At 52.8% G+C, this 13,628-nt stretch overlaps 4 protein-coding genes across 4 annotated transcripts; 2 read left to right on the plus strand and 2 right to left on the minus strand.

Annotated features, from left to right (window-relative positions):
* Window positions 1-700: 700 nt before the first annotated feature.
* On the plus strand, window positions 701-1,040 carry W97_04038 (uncharacterized protein; the record flags this gene model as incomplete). Its single annotated transcript, XM_007781932.1, has 2 exons — window positions 701-838; window positions 906-1,040. The coding sequence occupies 2 exons, from the start codon at window positions 701-703 to the stop codon at window positions 1,038-1,040; spliced, it is 273 nt and encodes a 90-aa protein (XP_007780122.1).
* A 268-nt stretch (window positions 1,041-1,308) lies between these two features.
* Window positions 1,309-3,349, minus strand: W97_04039 (uncharacterized protein; the record flags this gene model as incomplete). The annotated part of the gene is made up of 2 exons (XM_007781933.1): window positions 1,309-3,215; window positions 3,271-3,349. 2 exons carry the CDS (start codon window positions 3,347-3,349, stop codon window positions 1,309-1,311), a joined length of 1,986 nt encoding a protein of 661 aa, XP_007780123.1.
* Window positions 3,350-4,349: 1,000 nt separating this feature from the next.
* Window positions 4,350-7,158, minus strand: W97_04040 (CMGC/DYRK/PRP4 protein kinase; the record flags this gene model as incomplete). Its single annotated transcript, XM_007781934.1, has 7 exons — window positions 4,350-4,559; window positions 4,627-4,865; window positions 4,922-5,190; window positions 5,240-5,377; window positions 5,441-6,062; window positions 6,114-6,391; window positions 6,446-7,158. 7 exons carry the CDS (start codon window positions 7,156-7,158, stop codon window positions 4,350-4,352), a joined length of 2,469 nt encoding a protein of 822 aa, XP_007780124.1.
* A 4,047-nt stretch (window positions 7,159-11,205) lies between these two features.
* W97_04041 (uncharacterized protein) lies at window positions 11,206-12,952 on the plus strand (the record flags this gene model as incomplete). The annotated part of the gene is made up of 6 exons (XM_007781935.1): window positions 11,206-11,364; window positions 11,425-11,826; window positions 11,910-12,070; window positions 12,129-12,486; window positions 12,539-12,648; window positions 12,700-12,952. The coding sequence occupies 6 exons, from the start codon at window positions 11,206-11,208 to the stop codon at window positions 12,950-12,952; spliced, it is 1,443 nt and encodes a 480-aa protein (XP_007780125.1).
* Window positions 12,953-13,628: the final 676 nt, after the last annotated feature.

Consider the following 13,628-nt stretch of genomic DNA (forward strand, 5'->3'; position numbering starts at 1 on the left):
TTAGTCAGGTTGTTTTACACGTGTACGGTAGTTATCAAAACAAGGCCTTCGGCCACTAGGGCCAGGTCTGTCCGCGGGGCAGTCGCGAGGCTGCGGCTGCTGCGGGCAGCGGGGCAGTTCGGCGATTTTCGTGTTGTTTCAAATCCCACTCAACACCTCCCACCACAACACGCTCAACTCCATTCTCCCACCTTCGCACCTATTGATCTCGAATCTCGCCTGTTCAGTCAAAGCAGACTGAGCATAACACATTCTTCACCCCAAGAAGACCTTCGGAACCCACAGTAGCGCCGCAAACACCATGTCTTGGCAAGGTTCGTCTGATTGTGCCGGACGCTAATATCTCTGCCCGTGCTAACACCAAGTGTAGCGTATGTGGACCAGAGGTAAACGCCTTCTCTCCGCCGAGCCACATGGTTCACAGCTCTAATGTCTGATCCAGCCTCGTCGGCACCGGCAACGTAGACAAGGCCGCCATTTTCAACTCCGAGGGGAATAGCGTTTGGGCCGCCTCGCCTGGCTTCACGGTGCGTCAATGACTCCTTCGCATTTGGGCAAACGCTGTGGGCGACAAGGGCTTCAGCAGCATACATGACGAGGTTATCGGGAGCGGGATGACCTGCACACATTGGCCGACACAATTCTGGAAGCCTTCCCCGCCACTCAGGCGCTGACGAGACACCAGGTCTCACCAAACGAGATGCGGGAAGTCGTCAATGCATTCAAAGACAAGGGCGATGCAACCGGCGTCAAGGCAGTTCAGTCGACCGGCCTCCACATAGCCGGTGAGAAGTTCATCGTGCTAAAGGCGGACGAGCGGAGTCTGTACGGCAAGAAGGTAAGCACCGCCATATCCTCACTTTCTTCCGTGGATGCCGCACCTCTAACGCAACCACACACGACAGGGCAGAGAAGGCATCGTCATCGTCAAGACCACGCAAGCGCTCCTCGTCACGCACTATCCCGAGACCGTACAGCCGGGCGCTGCCGCAAACACGGTGGAGCAGCTCGCCGATTACCTGATAGGCGTTGGATACTAGGCGATCTCTTCGGTTCAGATTGTGCATTGTGGATACTGTATTTTGATTGCATGCCTGTCGTCCTGGGCCCAAGACTTGGCTCATAGAGCGGAGCGGAGTAAATTGGAGGCATCTCACGTCCGGCGATGACCTATGGATGAAAGGAGGGGTTTGGGCACAGACTGGTATCGCACGAATTGACGAGGAAGCTACGGGCGCGAGTATCGTGCGAGAACGCCAAGCAGAAACACATCAACCACCCACTATTCAATGTGGCTCTCCCAAACTACTACACAATCATGCTTTCCAGCCTCATCACTACCTTATCATAGAACTCCCTTTGCAATTTCTCACCAACAAGTTCGTCCTTCTCGTCCGCTCCATCCTCAATATCAAAAGCCTCCGGCCCCTGCAAACAAGCCTTGACTACACCCTCCATCGTGTTCCCAACGTTTGCTTTCACATACCACAAGAAGTCTTCTTCGCCCAGCAGACGCTTCCTGACATCACGCGTTATATTCGGGCGGACCTTCTTCAAGTCTTCAATCCCCAGAATCTCGTCGATTGGCTTCCAGTGAACGATCTCCAGCAAGATGATACCTAGGCTGTAGATATCATAGCTCTTCTTGTACCCGGATCCACCCATATCCCGTGAAATCAGGCCGTGTACACGCGAGTGGCGATACAAGTCATGCGCCGGATTCTCCGGCGGCCGCTCCGTCATGTCATCATTCTGCACTGGGCGGGAGTAGTCGAAACCCGAGACATACGGCTTGCTGAAGTCAATCTCGTCGCTGCTGCCTGCGAAGAACAGGATAGTGTGGCTGCGGAGGCCCTTGTGTAGCCAGTCGACAGCGTGCAGACGCTCGATACACTGCGCAGTGGCGCGGGCCAGCGCTATGCGGGCTGTCAAGCTCGGCATCTTGAGGGTTTGATCCTTAAGGAGCTCCAGCAGCGATCGCGGCTTGGTTTGCGGGAAGGCTTCCTTGGGCTTCTCAAAGACCAGTCCAAAGCGACAGCGGTCGTCGCCGTTGTTGTCGTCGTCCTTGTCAAGGAAATAGCCAAGACAGTGCGGTGCGCGGAAGCGGTCGGTGTGGCCGTTCCATTTGAGAAGGGCAGCGAGGGCTTTGATCCGTCGTAGGATGTGTTCGTCGGGGCCGTTGTCGAGGCCGTTGTCGAAGGGTCGGGGGTCGTATGGTTTCCACTCGATCCAGACTTGCTGTTTCTTCTTTGTGGCAGGGTCTTGGTAGATGGCTTCCACACGCGCATCGAGAGAACCGTCTTTGGCTTCGTCCAGGAGCTGGATGTCTTTCCGTTGGAGCTCGACTGACACGATCTCGTCCCTAGATTTACCCACTTCCAGATCGGTCGTCGTATCATCGTTGAGTGTTCCGCTGTCAATAGCCGAATTCATGGCTTTGACCTGGGCGAGAGTCGCCAGGTTTTGCAGGCCTGTGTTTTGCGGTACCGAATCCGCAGGTTCATTCATAATGTTCAACTGCAAGAAGGCGTGCAATCGCCCTGCAGACGCTCTGTTGTTCATGCCCGATAACACGGCGGTTGACTGAAACAGTTCGATGAGCTGGTCGACTTTGCTGTGTAGCTGCACGATCTGAAACTCTGTCCTAGTCTGCTTAACGGCCAGTTGCTGGAGTTGCAGGCCAGTGAGCAGCTCTTTCATCACGTCGTTGAAGGCTGTCAGCTTCACAAGTAAGTCCTCGACTTTAGCTTTCTCCCAGGCCGCCCATTTCAGCTGAGCAGGGTACTTGCGGCGGCTCTCCACCCATGCCAACGACTTCCTCAACAGGGACTCTGACTGCGGAAAGCGTGTTTCGAAGGCTGAGTCTGCACTCTGTCCACCCGACGAGACGATGGTTGAGACTCGTGAAGTGTAAGCAGGTGGCTGCTCCAGGAGTCCCACTTCTTTCGGGTTCGTAATCTCAGACAGAAGCGGCGGTCGCAGTTTCTTGCATCTCTCATCGATGCTTCCGAAGCGGAGTAGCAACTGCTCCTGCTGGTCCAAGACCTGTAGTAACATGCCTTTGCTGGCATTGCTGATAAGGAGTTCTTCATCCCGCTCTGTTAAGCGCGCCACATGGGCCCAATCAAGTAGTCGGTATTGCTCGGTCTTCAGCCGAACGCGCAGGTACTGGCACTCTGCTGGCATGCCTTTGGCATCCGACAGTAACTGATAGCCTATGTACTAATCAGCCTGTTCCATTGTTGTGACTCTCTTGGGGAGCCATGATACCTTTGATGCATCCTGAGAAAACCTGGAAGGTTAAAGATACAGCTCCTAATCCTAGACCAGCTGCTTCAATTCCAGACATTGCAGAAGTCTAAATGGAATGGTATATGGAAGTACTACAATGCGTGGATGGTGATACGATGAAAGGTCTGCTAATCACCCAGATGGAAAGGACGGCAAACGACGTAGACCACGGATGGAGTCCGCGCGCGAGAATCGTCCCAAGGCCATGATTTTATACTAGCATGCCTGAAGCAGAGCCTCTCAAGCCAAAAGAGCTCAGCCCCAGCCTCGCTACGATTATGACAACCTACCTATGTACCAATACGCGGCTACTGCGCCGTCAAGGGCACACACTAGCCAATACAATGCTCACCCGGTAAGCCATCTGAGGCTTGAATCCATGTTGGGTTTCCATAAAATGATGGCAAGGGTGTGGTTGTGCCTTGAGCTTGCAGCCCCCGCTTGTTTTGGAGGCGTGCGGTCGAGGTTGACTGTTGACCAAAACCGCCAAACGCACAGCCCCAAGCCTTGGAAAGCCACCGAGATCCCAGCTCGACTGCGCACCTCCGTAGCGCTAATAGCACGATGGAGCCCTCGCCGATAACTACCTAACCATTACATGCTGTGAGCAAGGTTATGGTTTACTTATCGATATACAGGTCCACATCCATGATGGCAGTCGCCCCCTTCATCTAGCCTGTGAGCATACGTCGACTGGGCTCTGTTGTGGCATGGCAAAATTATTTGACAAGTGAAACGTATGTCGTACTAATCACTTCCGGTACGATGGAATTCGGGACGTAAGTTTTGAATGTGTGCTAGTTCAGCCTTCTCCCATGTCGCGAAAGCCATGATTGCAGTCCCGAATCTTCCCTTTCGACACCCAGAAGCCCTCGCTGCAAATATGGCAACAGTACAGGGCACTTAAGCTACCGACGATTATGTGCCGGTGACATGAGACCTCCTGTATGCAAGATACTCACTCTGTATATAAGAACCGAAACCCACTCAGGTGCTGGCATTGTCCACAATCGGTTGGAAACCATGCAAATCACTTACTGACAGTCTTCCCACACTGCTCACACCTTTGCCCGGTTGATGAATGGATGCTTGAGCGCTTCGTTCGGAGTGCATCGTTTCTCGGGGTTCAGATGCAGACACTTATCGAGGAAATCGGCGAAGAGGTTCAGCTCCTTCATCTCCACATCATCGAGACCTTTTGTTGCGCTCAACAAGCGAGATTTCAGATCGCGTGTAGGCTTAAGTATAGTCATCATGCGAACAACATCCTGAGTAGGTTGAGGTTAGCATCACTCTGGGCAATCTCTTCTTGGACAAGATTAGAGATTGACCGACCTTGCCGGTAATCTTGTCCTTCTCCATGCTTCGAAAGTTGAGGTCATTGTCGAAATGCATCCCAGCGTAGTTGGCCTTCTTCAGCATCTTCAGGCTGAATTTGCCTCGACACTCCATGATCGAGCGCAACATCTGGTTGTTGCTTTTGCCAGTGAAGAGGATCTGGCCAGTGTACAGTTCGAAGAGCGTGCATCCAACGGACCAAGTATCGATAGCAAAGTCGTAAGGCATACCAAGGACTATGAGGGCAACAGGTCAGTGGCATCCGGAAGCAGAAGGGTGATGATATACGTACTGATCTCAGGCGCTCTATAGAAGCGGCTGACAAGATAGGACGTGATTTCATTTTCTGAAGCGTCCGCAGCGGATCCAAGATCGCAGATTTTGAGCATGTTGCGCGTCTCGTTGACCAGAACGTTGTCCGGCTTAAGGTCGGCATGGAGGATGTTGGTCTTCTTCAGCAAGCTCAACCCGAGGAACATCTGCTGCGCGTATGATCTGACGGCCTTGAGGTTGATACCGACACCACGGCCGAACTTCTTTAATACCTCTCTAAGGTTGATGCTGCAACATACATTAGCGCCGACGTCGAAAGCAGTAGGTCAATGCGTACCTGAGATTCTCGAAGACCATGCAAAGATGGCCTTTGTGGTCGAAGGACCGCTCGAGGCGGATGAGATGCTTCTTGTCCTCTGGGTCGGCCTGCATGAGCTTTTGAAGGATATCAATTTCCTTCATACCGGCTTTGCGCCTGAAGGCAAGTTAATAAGACTCTAAAGAAAAATTTGAATAATAAACGATAACAGCCGCTTACATAGTCTCGTTGTTCCGCACGATCTTGATGGCAACCAATTTCTCGGTCTTACTATCCATAGCCCGAACAACACCGGAAAATACGCCTTTGCCGAGATTCGTCTGCACATGATAACGGCCGTCAATGAGCTCGCCAAGGATGATCTTGTAGTAGCCTTCGTGATCGTCCCAATCATCGAGCAAGCTCATGTCGAGTTCCTTTGCTTGCGGAATGGGCACAGCCTTGGATGGCTCCTTGCTGGTGACGTGGTTGGCTGGCTCCGGCGCAAACATATCATCGTCATCGTCTTCAGCGAATATATCAAAGTCACTCTTAGGCTGTGTTGCGGTCGGCTGTGGGTCCAGTATAGACTCTGGAAGGAGGACGCTTCGGTGGTCTGGCTTCGTTTCGTCGTATGCAGTCGCAGGGAGCTCTTGTGCATTGTGTCGCCGGTCGACTCTTGCTCTGTCTTCTTGCATATCCATAGTTGGATCATAGTCTGCTGCGGATGGCTCGTCTGCATCAACAGTGTTCGATGGCGCGCGCGTAGAGTTCACCAGATCGTTTTCGTTCTTAATGATCAAACCTGGTGAACTAGGTACAGAGTCGTGCTGCGGAGTCATCGGGGACATCAAAGGCGAAACTGCGATAAAACATTAGCCTAATAGAGACAACAGAACATGTGTGGTCTGACCGGATCGCTCCAGCCTCGGTTCTGGAGTTTCAACCCTAGGGGTTACAGATCCTGAGTCGCTGCCTAGCTGCAAGGCTTGAACAAGCAGTGGGGTGGCTTGGCCCATGTACTTAGCTTTGATGGCTTCGCGTTTTCTCCGTCGCTGCTCAATCAGCGATGCTTCGTCGATTAACGTAGGTTCGGTAAACGGCTCGTCGGCTGAATCATGTCGTGTCTCTGTCTCTGTCTCTGTCTTCCATCCCGGTCCCGGTCTACCGTCAACTGGAAGACGGCTGTTGCTGAGACAAAAGTTAGTGACGGGCCTCATGGCGTCCATACAAGGACAACCATACTTGGAAGTTTCAGTAGCACGAGAGTTTGCACTGTCCTGTTGTAGAGTACCACGACGAGTTTCAGCATTCAGTCCTGATACGCGAGCGTCGGAAGGAATGCCTCCCCTTTCGCTCACTGATTGTGCTTGTGACTGCCGATATCTAGCGTCGTCACGGCCGTGGCCATCGTATGACTTCCGAAAAGGGACTTCTCTTCGCGGATCTACTTCACGCCTTTCGAGGCGGCCGTTGTGGTCCCCACTGCGGCCGAAACGTGGTGGAGACCGGCTCCTGGTACGATGTCCCGGCCCGGATCTCTGTCTCTGTCCATAACGATCATTCCCATTACGCTCGTCGTTCTTTGTCGGTCCACGGGAGCTATCGGCGTGGTCAAGATCAGCGTATGAAACGCGGTGCCTGCGGTTCTCGTCTCGGTCCCGGTCCCGGCGCGGTCTGTCCTCATAATGCACCTTGAACCGTCTCGTGTCTGCTCGGTCAGCGTAGAAGTCATCGTCCCGGCGACGCTTCTCTCCGCGGGGCGAGGGATGTCTATAAGGCGATCGTGATCGGTAGCGCCCGGCGCGCTCATCAACTGACGCACTAGATGATCTCGATGCTGAAGCATTTCTGAATTGACGGTCAACGTTGATGCTATTTGCCGAAGGCAGTGTCGTAGTTGCCTTCTCGATCTTCTTCTCGATAACCTCCCCTTCAGATTCCGAGTGCGAGTTCATCCTGCCTCTTGGAAGAGCACAAAATGCTCAGAACCTTGAGAAGCGAAGACAAAGCGTTAGCGAATGTTTCCGAGGCAGTTTCTAGGCTTGTCAAGAAGCCGAACCAGCGTTTGTACCCTTCCCTCGATGGCCGTATAGTTCAGCCTGAGTCTGGGCCCAGGAAAGCGAGAGAATCGGCGGACCAAGGCAGGTGTCGTCTCGCAAAAATGAAGACGCGGTGGAGGAAGTGACGGAGTGACCTTGGCGCATAGAACTGCAGTCGCATGCAAAGTCCCGCCAAGGTGAAACGATCACGTGACCGGTGCGTCCAACAAACTCGGGGGTTCGAACATCAGGAGCAACTTCACTCATGCACTTGGGGAGAAGAAGTGAATGTTTTCAAGCGATTCCATCTCGATGTGCACCAATGCTAAAAGCAGCTGGCGTTCAATTTCTGTCAAGTTCTTTAGCTTCCCATAAGGTGTAGCTATAATCTGCTACTCAGCCTCCACATTACTACATCGGCGCATGGGACAATAGGATCACGAGTTGACATAGCCTGTCAGCTGGGCGCCTGCATATCTCGACATCCTATCCCGAAGGGTCGCGGCCTCACGAGTAACCCTTCTCGACAAGGTCGATGTCGTGGCTAGGGCCGAAGTCTGCGCTCCCAAGTAGCCCACCGCGCTTCTCAGGAGGCAAAGATGCACCGGCTGGCATTTCGGACATGTAATTGACTTGTTGGCCTCCGCCGCAGGGGCGGCAAGAAAATCTATGTTACTGCTACTGCAGTCCTGCCATATTGCATCAGAGTCCAACTCCTGCGTCTTTATCTCTCCAAAACATGAAACGATTACCGCTGACACATCGACGGATCATATGCCCAGTTAGAGACGCCCTTTCACTCAACTTTGAGGTATGAGTGTGGCTGTAGCAGCGCTGGACCACATCCGGCGGCATTACGGAGAGACAATGACGGTGATAGGCCTACAAACATGTGGAGTCCGCCGATGTTCCGCACCTGAGCCTCCAAAAGGGGGCAGCGCACCCACTGTTATAGTTGTCAATCCTTCTGCTTACCGCAGTCACATCACTCGAGGTTTGGAGTGACTGAGTAGAAGTACGAGCGACATCATAATGATTCTGAGGGCACTGTAATCACCTAGACAGTATGGGGAAGTTTTGTCAATGGAAGCATTGACTTCGAATATTTTGAATAGACTGCAAAAGTCGACGCCGTTACACGAACACAGTCAGGGATCAGGCCACCACATACCACGTGTCAACCGCATTGCTGGGTGCTGTATGAAAGGCTTAATCAGACTGAACAGCGATCGGTGGGCGTTAAGTGCACGCCACCATCGCTATGTTACCGACTGGATGGGATGGGCAGAGGTGTAGTGCCAGCGTGTCTAACTCCAATGGCTTGCGATGGACCAAACGAAAAGGTTGAGACGATGTGTGCTTCGCGATCTCTAGAAAGCGGAGACGGGTATCACCTGTAAGCTCCGAGGTTCAGGCCCGTAACATATATGCTCTCTGAAAGGATTGACCTATGTTAAAACTCCATTGATGCCGCACTGGCCGAACGGGGATTACTCGTCAATGTTGTGTGCGCGTTGCGGCTAATGTGATCTCAAGAGAACAGCACGATGGTGCCTTGGGAAAGTACCAAGTGAAAAGCTCCCTGTGTAAGGGAAAAAGCAGCAAGTTTCTCCTTAGATCATGATGAGTATACTGTGTCGCTAGTAAAGCACAACAAAGGGTAGCCTAGTGTCTAAGCGTGTAATATTCGAGTATCAGGTGCTCGCCGCGGTGGTGAAGGTGTGATTTTGCAGTCATACATGGACGTTCACCCTCATTCATGATGATATGGCAGATTGGTCTGTCGTTGCTCCGGAGAGAGGCATGTGGATGTGACAGGATTCGAGAAAGGCCATGGATATGGGGATAAACTGGATGCACGGCCCTGCAGAGGATACAAGGGTCCCAGGTGCGGGCTGGCTGCGCCCCCTGCTCCCGTGCCGTCTTGCAAGGTAGTCTTGCATAGTGGCACACAGGACTCATAGTCAATCAAAAACATCGGAGGAGTTGACAGAACGTAAAAGCCCCACCGAGACCAGCTACATGAACGATCAGTTGCCACCAGGAGCTAGGTATGCAGCAGGGAGCGCAGTCAGCCCGCACCTAGGGCCCCTTTGTATGCATAAGCGCGGGGCGCGGATTAAGAGGTGATGAATCTGCTATCAACTCTACTGTACCACACACATCGAGTGACTCTCGGAATCCCTCCCGATGATCGTTCACATGCGGAATGCAGTTTCGGCTTGTGGCACCGGCCACCTCTGCTTTTCTGCAGGGCCTAGAGACAAGGGACCAGGTTCAGCTGCCGTCGACGATTCTTGCCCCGGCTGACGGTTGCGTTCGCCATCAAGTCCGCTGCTACTTGACTAAGTGATGACCGCTTGAGAAATCTCAACGAAGATTTCTCAAGCGGAATCGCGTGATGCCCATGTAATCATCGGTCCGAGAAGTAGACCTAGTGTTTGTTAATGGTGTTGAGTGATTGCAGTCATGGCTTTCGAAGCTGTGGCTGAAGCTCCCGGACTGACGACGTCTGTGGCGTGCGGCAGCTGGCGGAGAGGGCTTTGCCCGCCGGAAGTTCTGGACCACGCCAAAGTGCTAGCGGCGATGCTTAATCGCTGTTCGGATCTCGGTTCCGTTCCGACAGGGCTGACTGATTGGCCAGTCCTCGGGATACCAAAACGTGCTGACCTGTGCCAGTCGGGGGGTTTTGCACTGCGTGAGGGAGCAGAACTCTCGCAGTTGAACATGAAAGTCTTTGTCCACAGCTCGCCATCGTTCAACACTTCTGAAGCCCCAGGCAGCATGCAGTTAAGCTCTGGTCCACCAACTCGGCGGTCGGAGCCGTCCTAGCAATGATCTGCAGCACGCGCTTGAGGATGCAGCGCTGTTGGTTTCCGAACAGGGCGCGCTCACCATCAATCCAATTTAGCTGACATTTGAGTAGGTATAGAACACAAAAGACTCATGATGCGCTACCCTAGAGGCCGTTGGGTACGAGGTGTTGGCCGGACTACCTCAATGGGGAGTTCGAGACTGAGGTGCTAGGATGAAATGGACTCGTACCCCTCTATGCAGGATGCAGAGAGATATGCCACGCACGATGCTCAATGGTATGCTCTTTTTCCAAAAGCATGGCGAAGCCTGATCTCAGATGCGCGTCTCGGATTGCCCGATTTTTCATTGCCCGAGTTTTTTCCCAGCAAAGGCTCCGGACTTCGTTCCATTGGTGCTACAGTTGGACCTGCGGATTCGAGCGAAAGGACTAGAGACTCAGCTGCCGTGGCTTATTGGGATTGGCATCAAAGACAGTAAGTGGTGCTAAAGTTTCGTCCACCGCACGGTCCTTATCTGGTGGTGCCCGCCAGCATGTGCAGGTGTGTTGTTAATGCATTCGTCGTGTTTCTCCCCTTTGAAACGTCGAAGTCCATAGATCATCCGGCAAAGTTGTAGGATAGTGAGTAAACTCCGAGCAATGGACCCCTTGCGGCTGACGGCGTGATTTTCCAGTTGACCATCCTTGAAGAGACGATTTCCCCTGCACGGCCACCAGAAAGACCCCTGCGTAGGGCTTCGGAGGGTAGTCCGCGAACGTTGACTGATTGAGGGAAACTGCAACGGTTGGCGCACAGTAGGTTAGTCGAGTCAGCAAAGAGTCTCATCCAATGTCACCTCGAACTCCAAGCGAAGGCTCTGCTCTCACATCGAGCGACAACGCAAACGCAAGCCGACCTCGTTGCCTGTTCTGTTGTACACCACCATGGAGCCTTTCGCCACACAATCACCTGCTTTGCGCTTCTCTGACAAGTCTTCTGCAGTCCGCCTGTTAAGCAACGAGAACCATTTTGAGGAGTCCGACCGTACTGTCGCTTCCACCTACGATAACAACTCGAGCGTGTTAGAACCTGCATCTCGAGCATCCTCTTAATTACAGCCAATCCATGTTTGCCGGACTAGAAACGCTTTCCGATACTTTGCTAGCCAATGTATCGACCCATCCAGGTTGGACCTGCTCCACCGCAACGGACGATTGAACCCGGGCAAGAGCCCCCGACACCAAATGTGACGAACCCAAAACTCCAGTCGAAGAGGGGTCGAATCACGGCCATCGCATGTGTGCCATGCAAGAAACGCAAGAGCAAGGTGCGCCTCGACCGGTCAGGATCAACTGGTCTTTCACTGACAAACTCGTTACGGACTCAGTGCAATGGTATTCGGCCGACCTGCAATACGTGCGCCCAAAAGGGAACCCAGTGTGGCTACGACATGGGCGAGGAGCATCGATGGCAAGGTACGCTGCGAGTGAACGTAAGGAAACTCGAGAAAGAGCTCGAAGACCTCAAGTCAATTCTGCCTCTCTTCGCGACGTCGTCTGAGAGAGAAGCAGCTGCCAAGCTCGCGGTCGAGATCCAGGAAAACGGCTTTGCTGCCCGGTCTGTCGAGGAGGTTAGAAGGATACTGCAAGGCGAAGGTCCAATGACGGAAGCTCCTCCCATACGAGGTAATACAACTACCAGATCCGTTACGCGTCTCGAAGTGCCCAGCTCCTCGTTCACTTCCGGATACACTCCCGAAGGGGATTCCAACGTTCAGCAGACTCCCGTTGTACGTATGAGCACTGAAGCCCATAGCTTCAATGATGCAGATATCCTCTTAAACTCGGCTTTAGTACTGACGATTTGTCTTAGTCGGAAAGCAGTTGGTCGTCAGCCGAAAGTCCTTTTTATTCGCAGTATACAGCCGACGAGACAACATGGAGTTACTCAATCGAGGACGAATTCAGCCATATGGGCAACCCAGCGTCGTATGCAGAAACTTCATCGAATGCTTCTACGCTGCCTGATAGCAGGTTAGCCTTGGCACGAACGCGCAACCAGTAGTTGATCGGTAGACTGACTAACCAGTAGCAGTGCAGTTGTGCCAAGCCATGGCAAATTTCCAGCAGCTGAAGGCTATGCGACGTCCAGCCAAAGTGGGAACGTTAGCCAGCTAGGAGGTAGTTACCCGCGGTTGTCACCTTCAGCCATAAGCACAATGTCCTCCGCATACGTCCAATCACGCAGACAACTGATAGTGGACGGTCATCATCCATCGTTGGTTCTAGGTCCACCGGAAGTTGATGTTGAGACCACGCTGAGGACGGGCATTCCACAGGAAAACCAACCTGTAGGTACCTGGGCCGCAGGTATGGCCGCTCATTACCTAGCCGAGCGTGGGTTTCCTGAGAAGTTGGCGACAGCGATGCTTGTCAAGGACCTGATGCGGGTAAGCCAATAGCTATAGTAAAACTTGATTGCACATACTCACAGCTTCAAAGTGGCAGATAGCTCCATGTAAGGAACACTTCGAGAGTTTACCTGACTGGCTTCGGCCAGTGGCCTCTCAAACCTATGTTCCGCACGACCCTTTGGTGGAATATCTTCCATGGTAGGTGCTACCCAGCGGGTAGCAACCGAGCAGGCATGCTGACAGAACTAGGCCTGCGGTTCGCGATCTTTTTGTTCACGAACCTGGAATGTTCAACGCTAATGTCGTTGCGATATCCATATCCGTGAACTGGCCTTTTCCCGATACGGAATCCTTTTTTGTGGACCCGAATACCAGCAGATTCAGGCTTACTGGTCGCTTCGAGACTCATGTTCGGGACCTCAACAACTGGACCTTGGGACAGTCGGCATTCGAACATATTCCTGCCCTTGAAGGAAGGGTCCGTATGACTGAGAGCGGTTGATCACGTGTGGGCGCTTGGTCGGTCATCAAGCAGTGGTCTTAACTCGGGAATGGTCCAGGTTCTGTTGTAAGGGATCTGCTCGACATCTGGGCAAGCAGGCCGTTTTTGGGAGGTCTTTTGGGTAAATTGCCAGCTACAGCGCTCCTACAAGTCTATCAGCATACCCGCGGGCCAAGACAAGTACGTTGGCATAGAGATCGACGGAGTCGTAGCTGGCTCGAGCGAAACTTACAACAAGGCGTAAGACATGGGATGATAGGGTCTTTTATGGAGGATGAGTGCTTCCGGGTCTCGCTAACGATTGGGACGGCTCCCATCAATGGCCTACAGCGCATGAAACTTGTTAGCCAGTTCTGACTGTAATACAGGTGCAAGTTATAGTATTTGCGACATGCCCTTAGGTATAGCTACGTACCACTGCCTCAATTTGTGTACTGGATTCTTGCTGTGCACAAGTGCTGTACAAAATGGGAATTGGACTTTGAAAAGATGGAAGCATAGTGTGCATCAACGATTTCCATGGCTCCCTTCTCCGATATTGTACTCCGCCTAACTAACGTTACCCCCCACAAGTTTGTTGAGACAGATCCTGCCAGCCATGCAAGCCATGCAAGCCATCACAGCGTGGCCTTCTGCTCGGACTGCCAAGACGACCATGCGCCGGCCCGTTTTCGGC

Source organism: Coniosporium apollinis (assembly GCF_000281105.1).
Source record: "Coniosporium apollinis CBS 100218 chromosome Unknown supercont1.17, whole genome shotgun sequence".
Classification (NCBI taxonomy): Eukaryota; Fungi; Ascomycota; class Dothideomycetes; genus Coniosporium; species Coniosporium apollinis.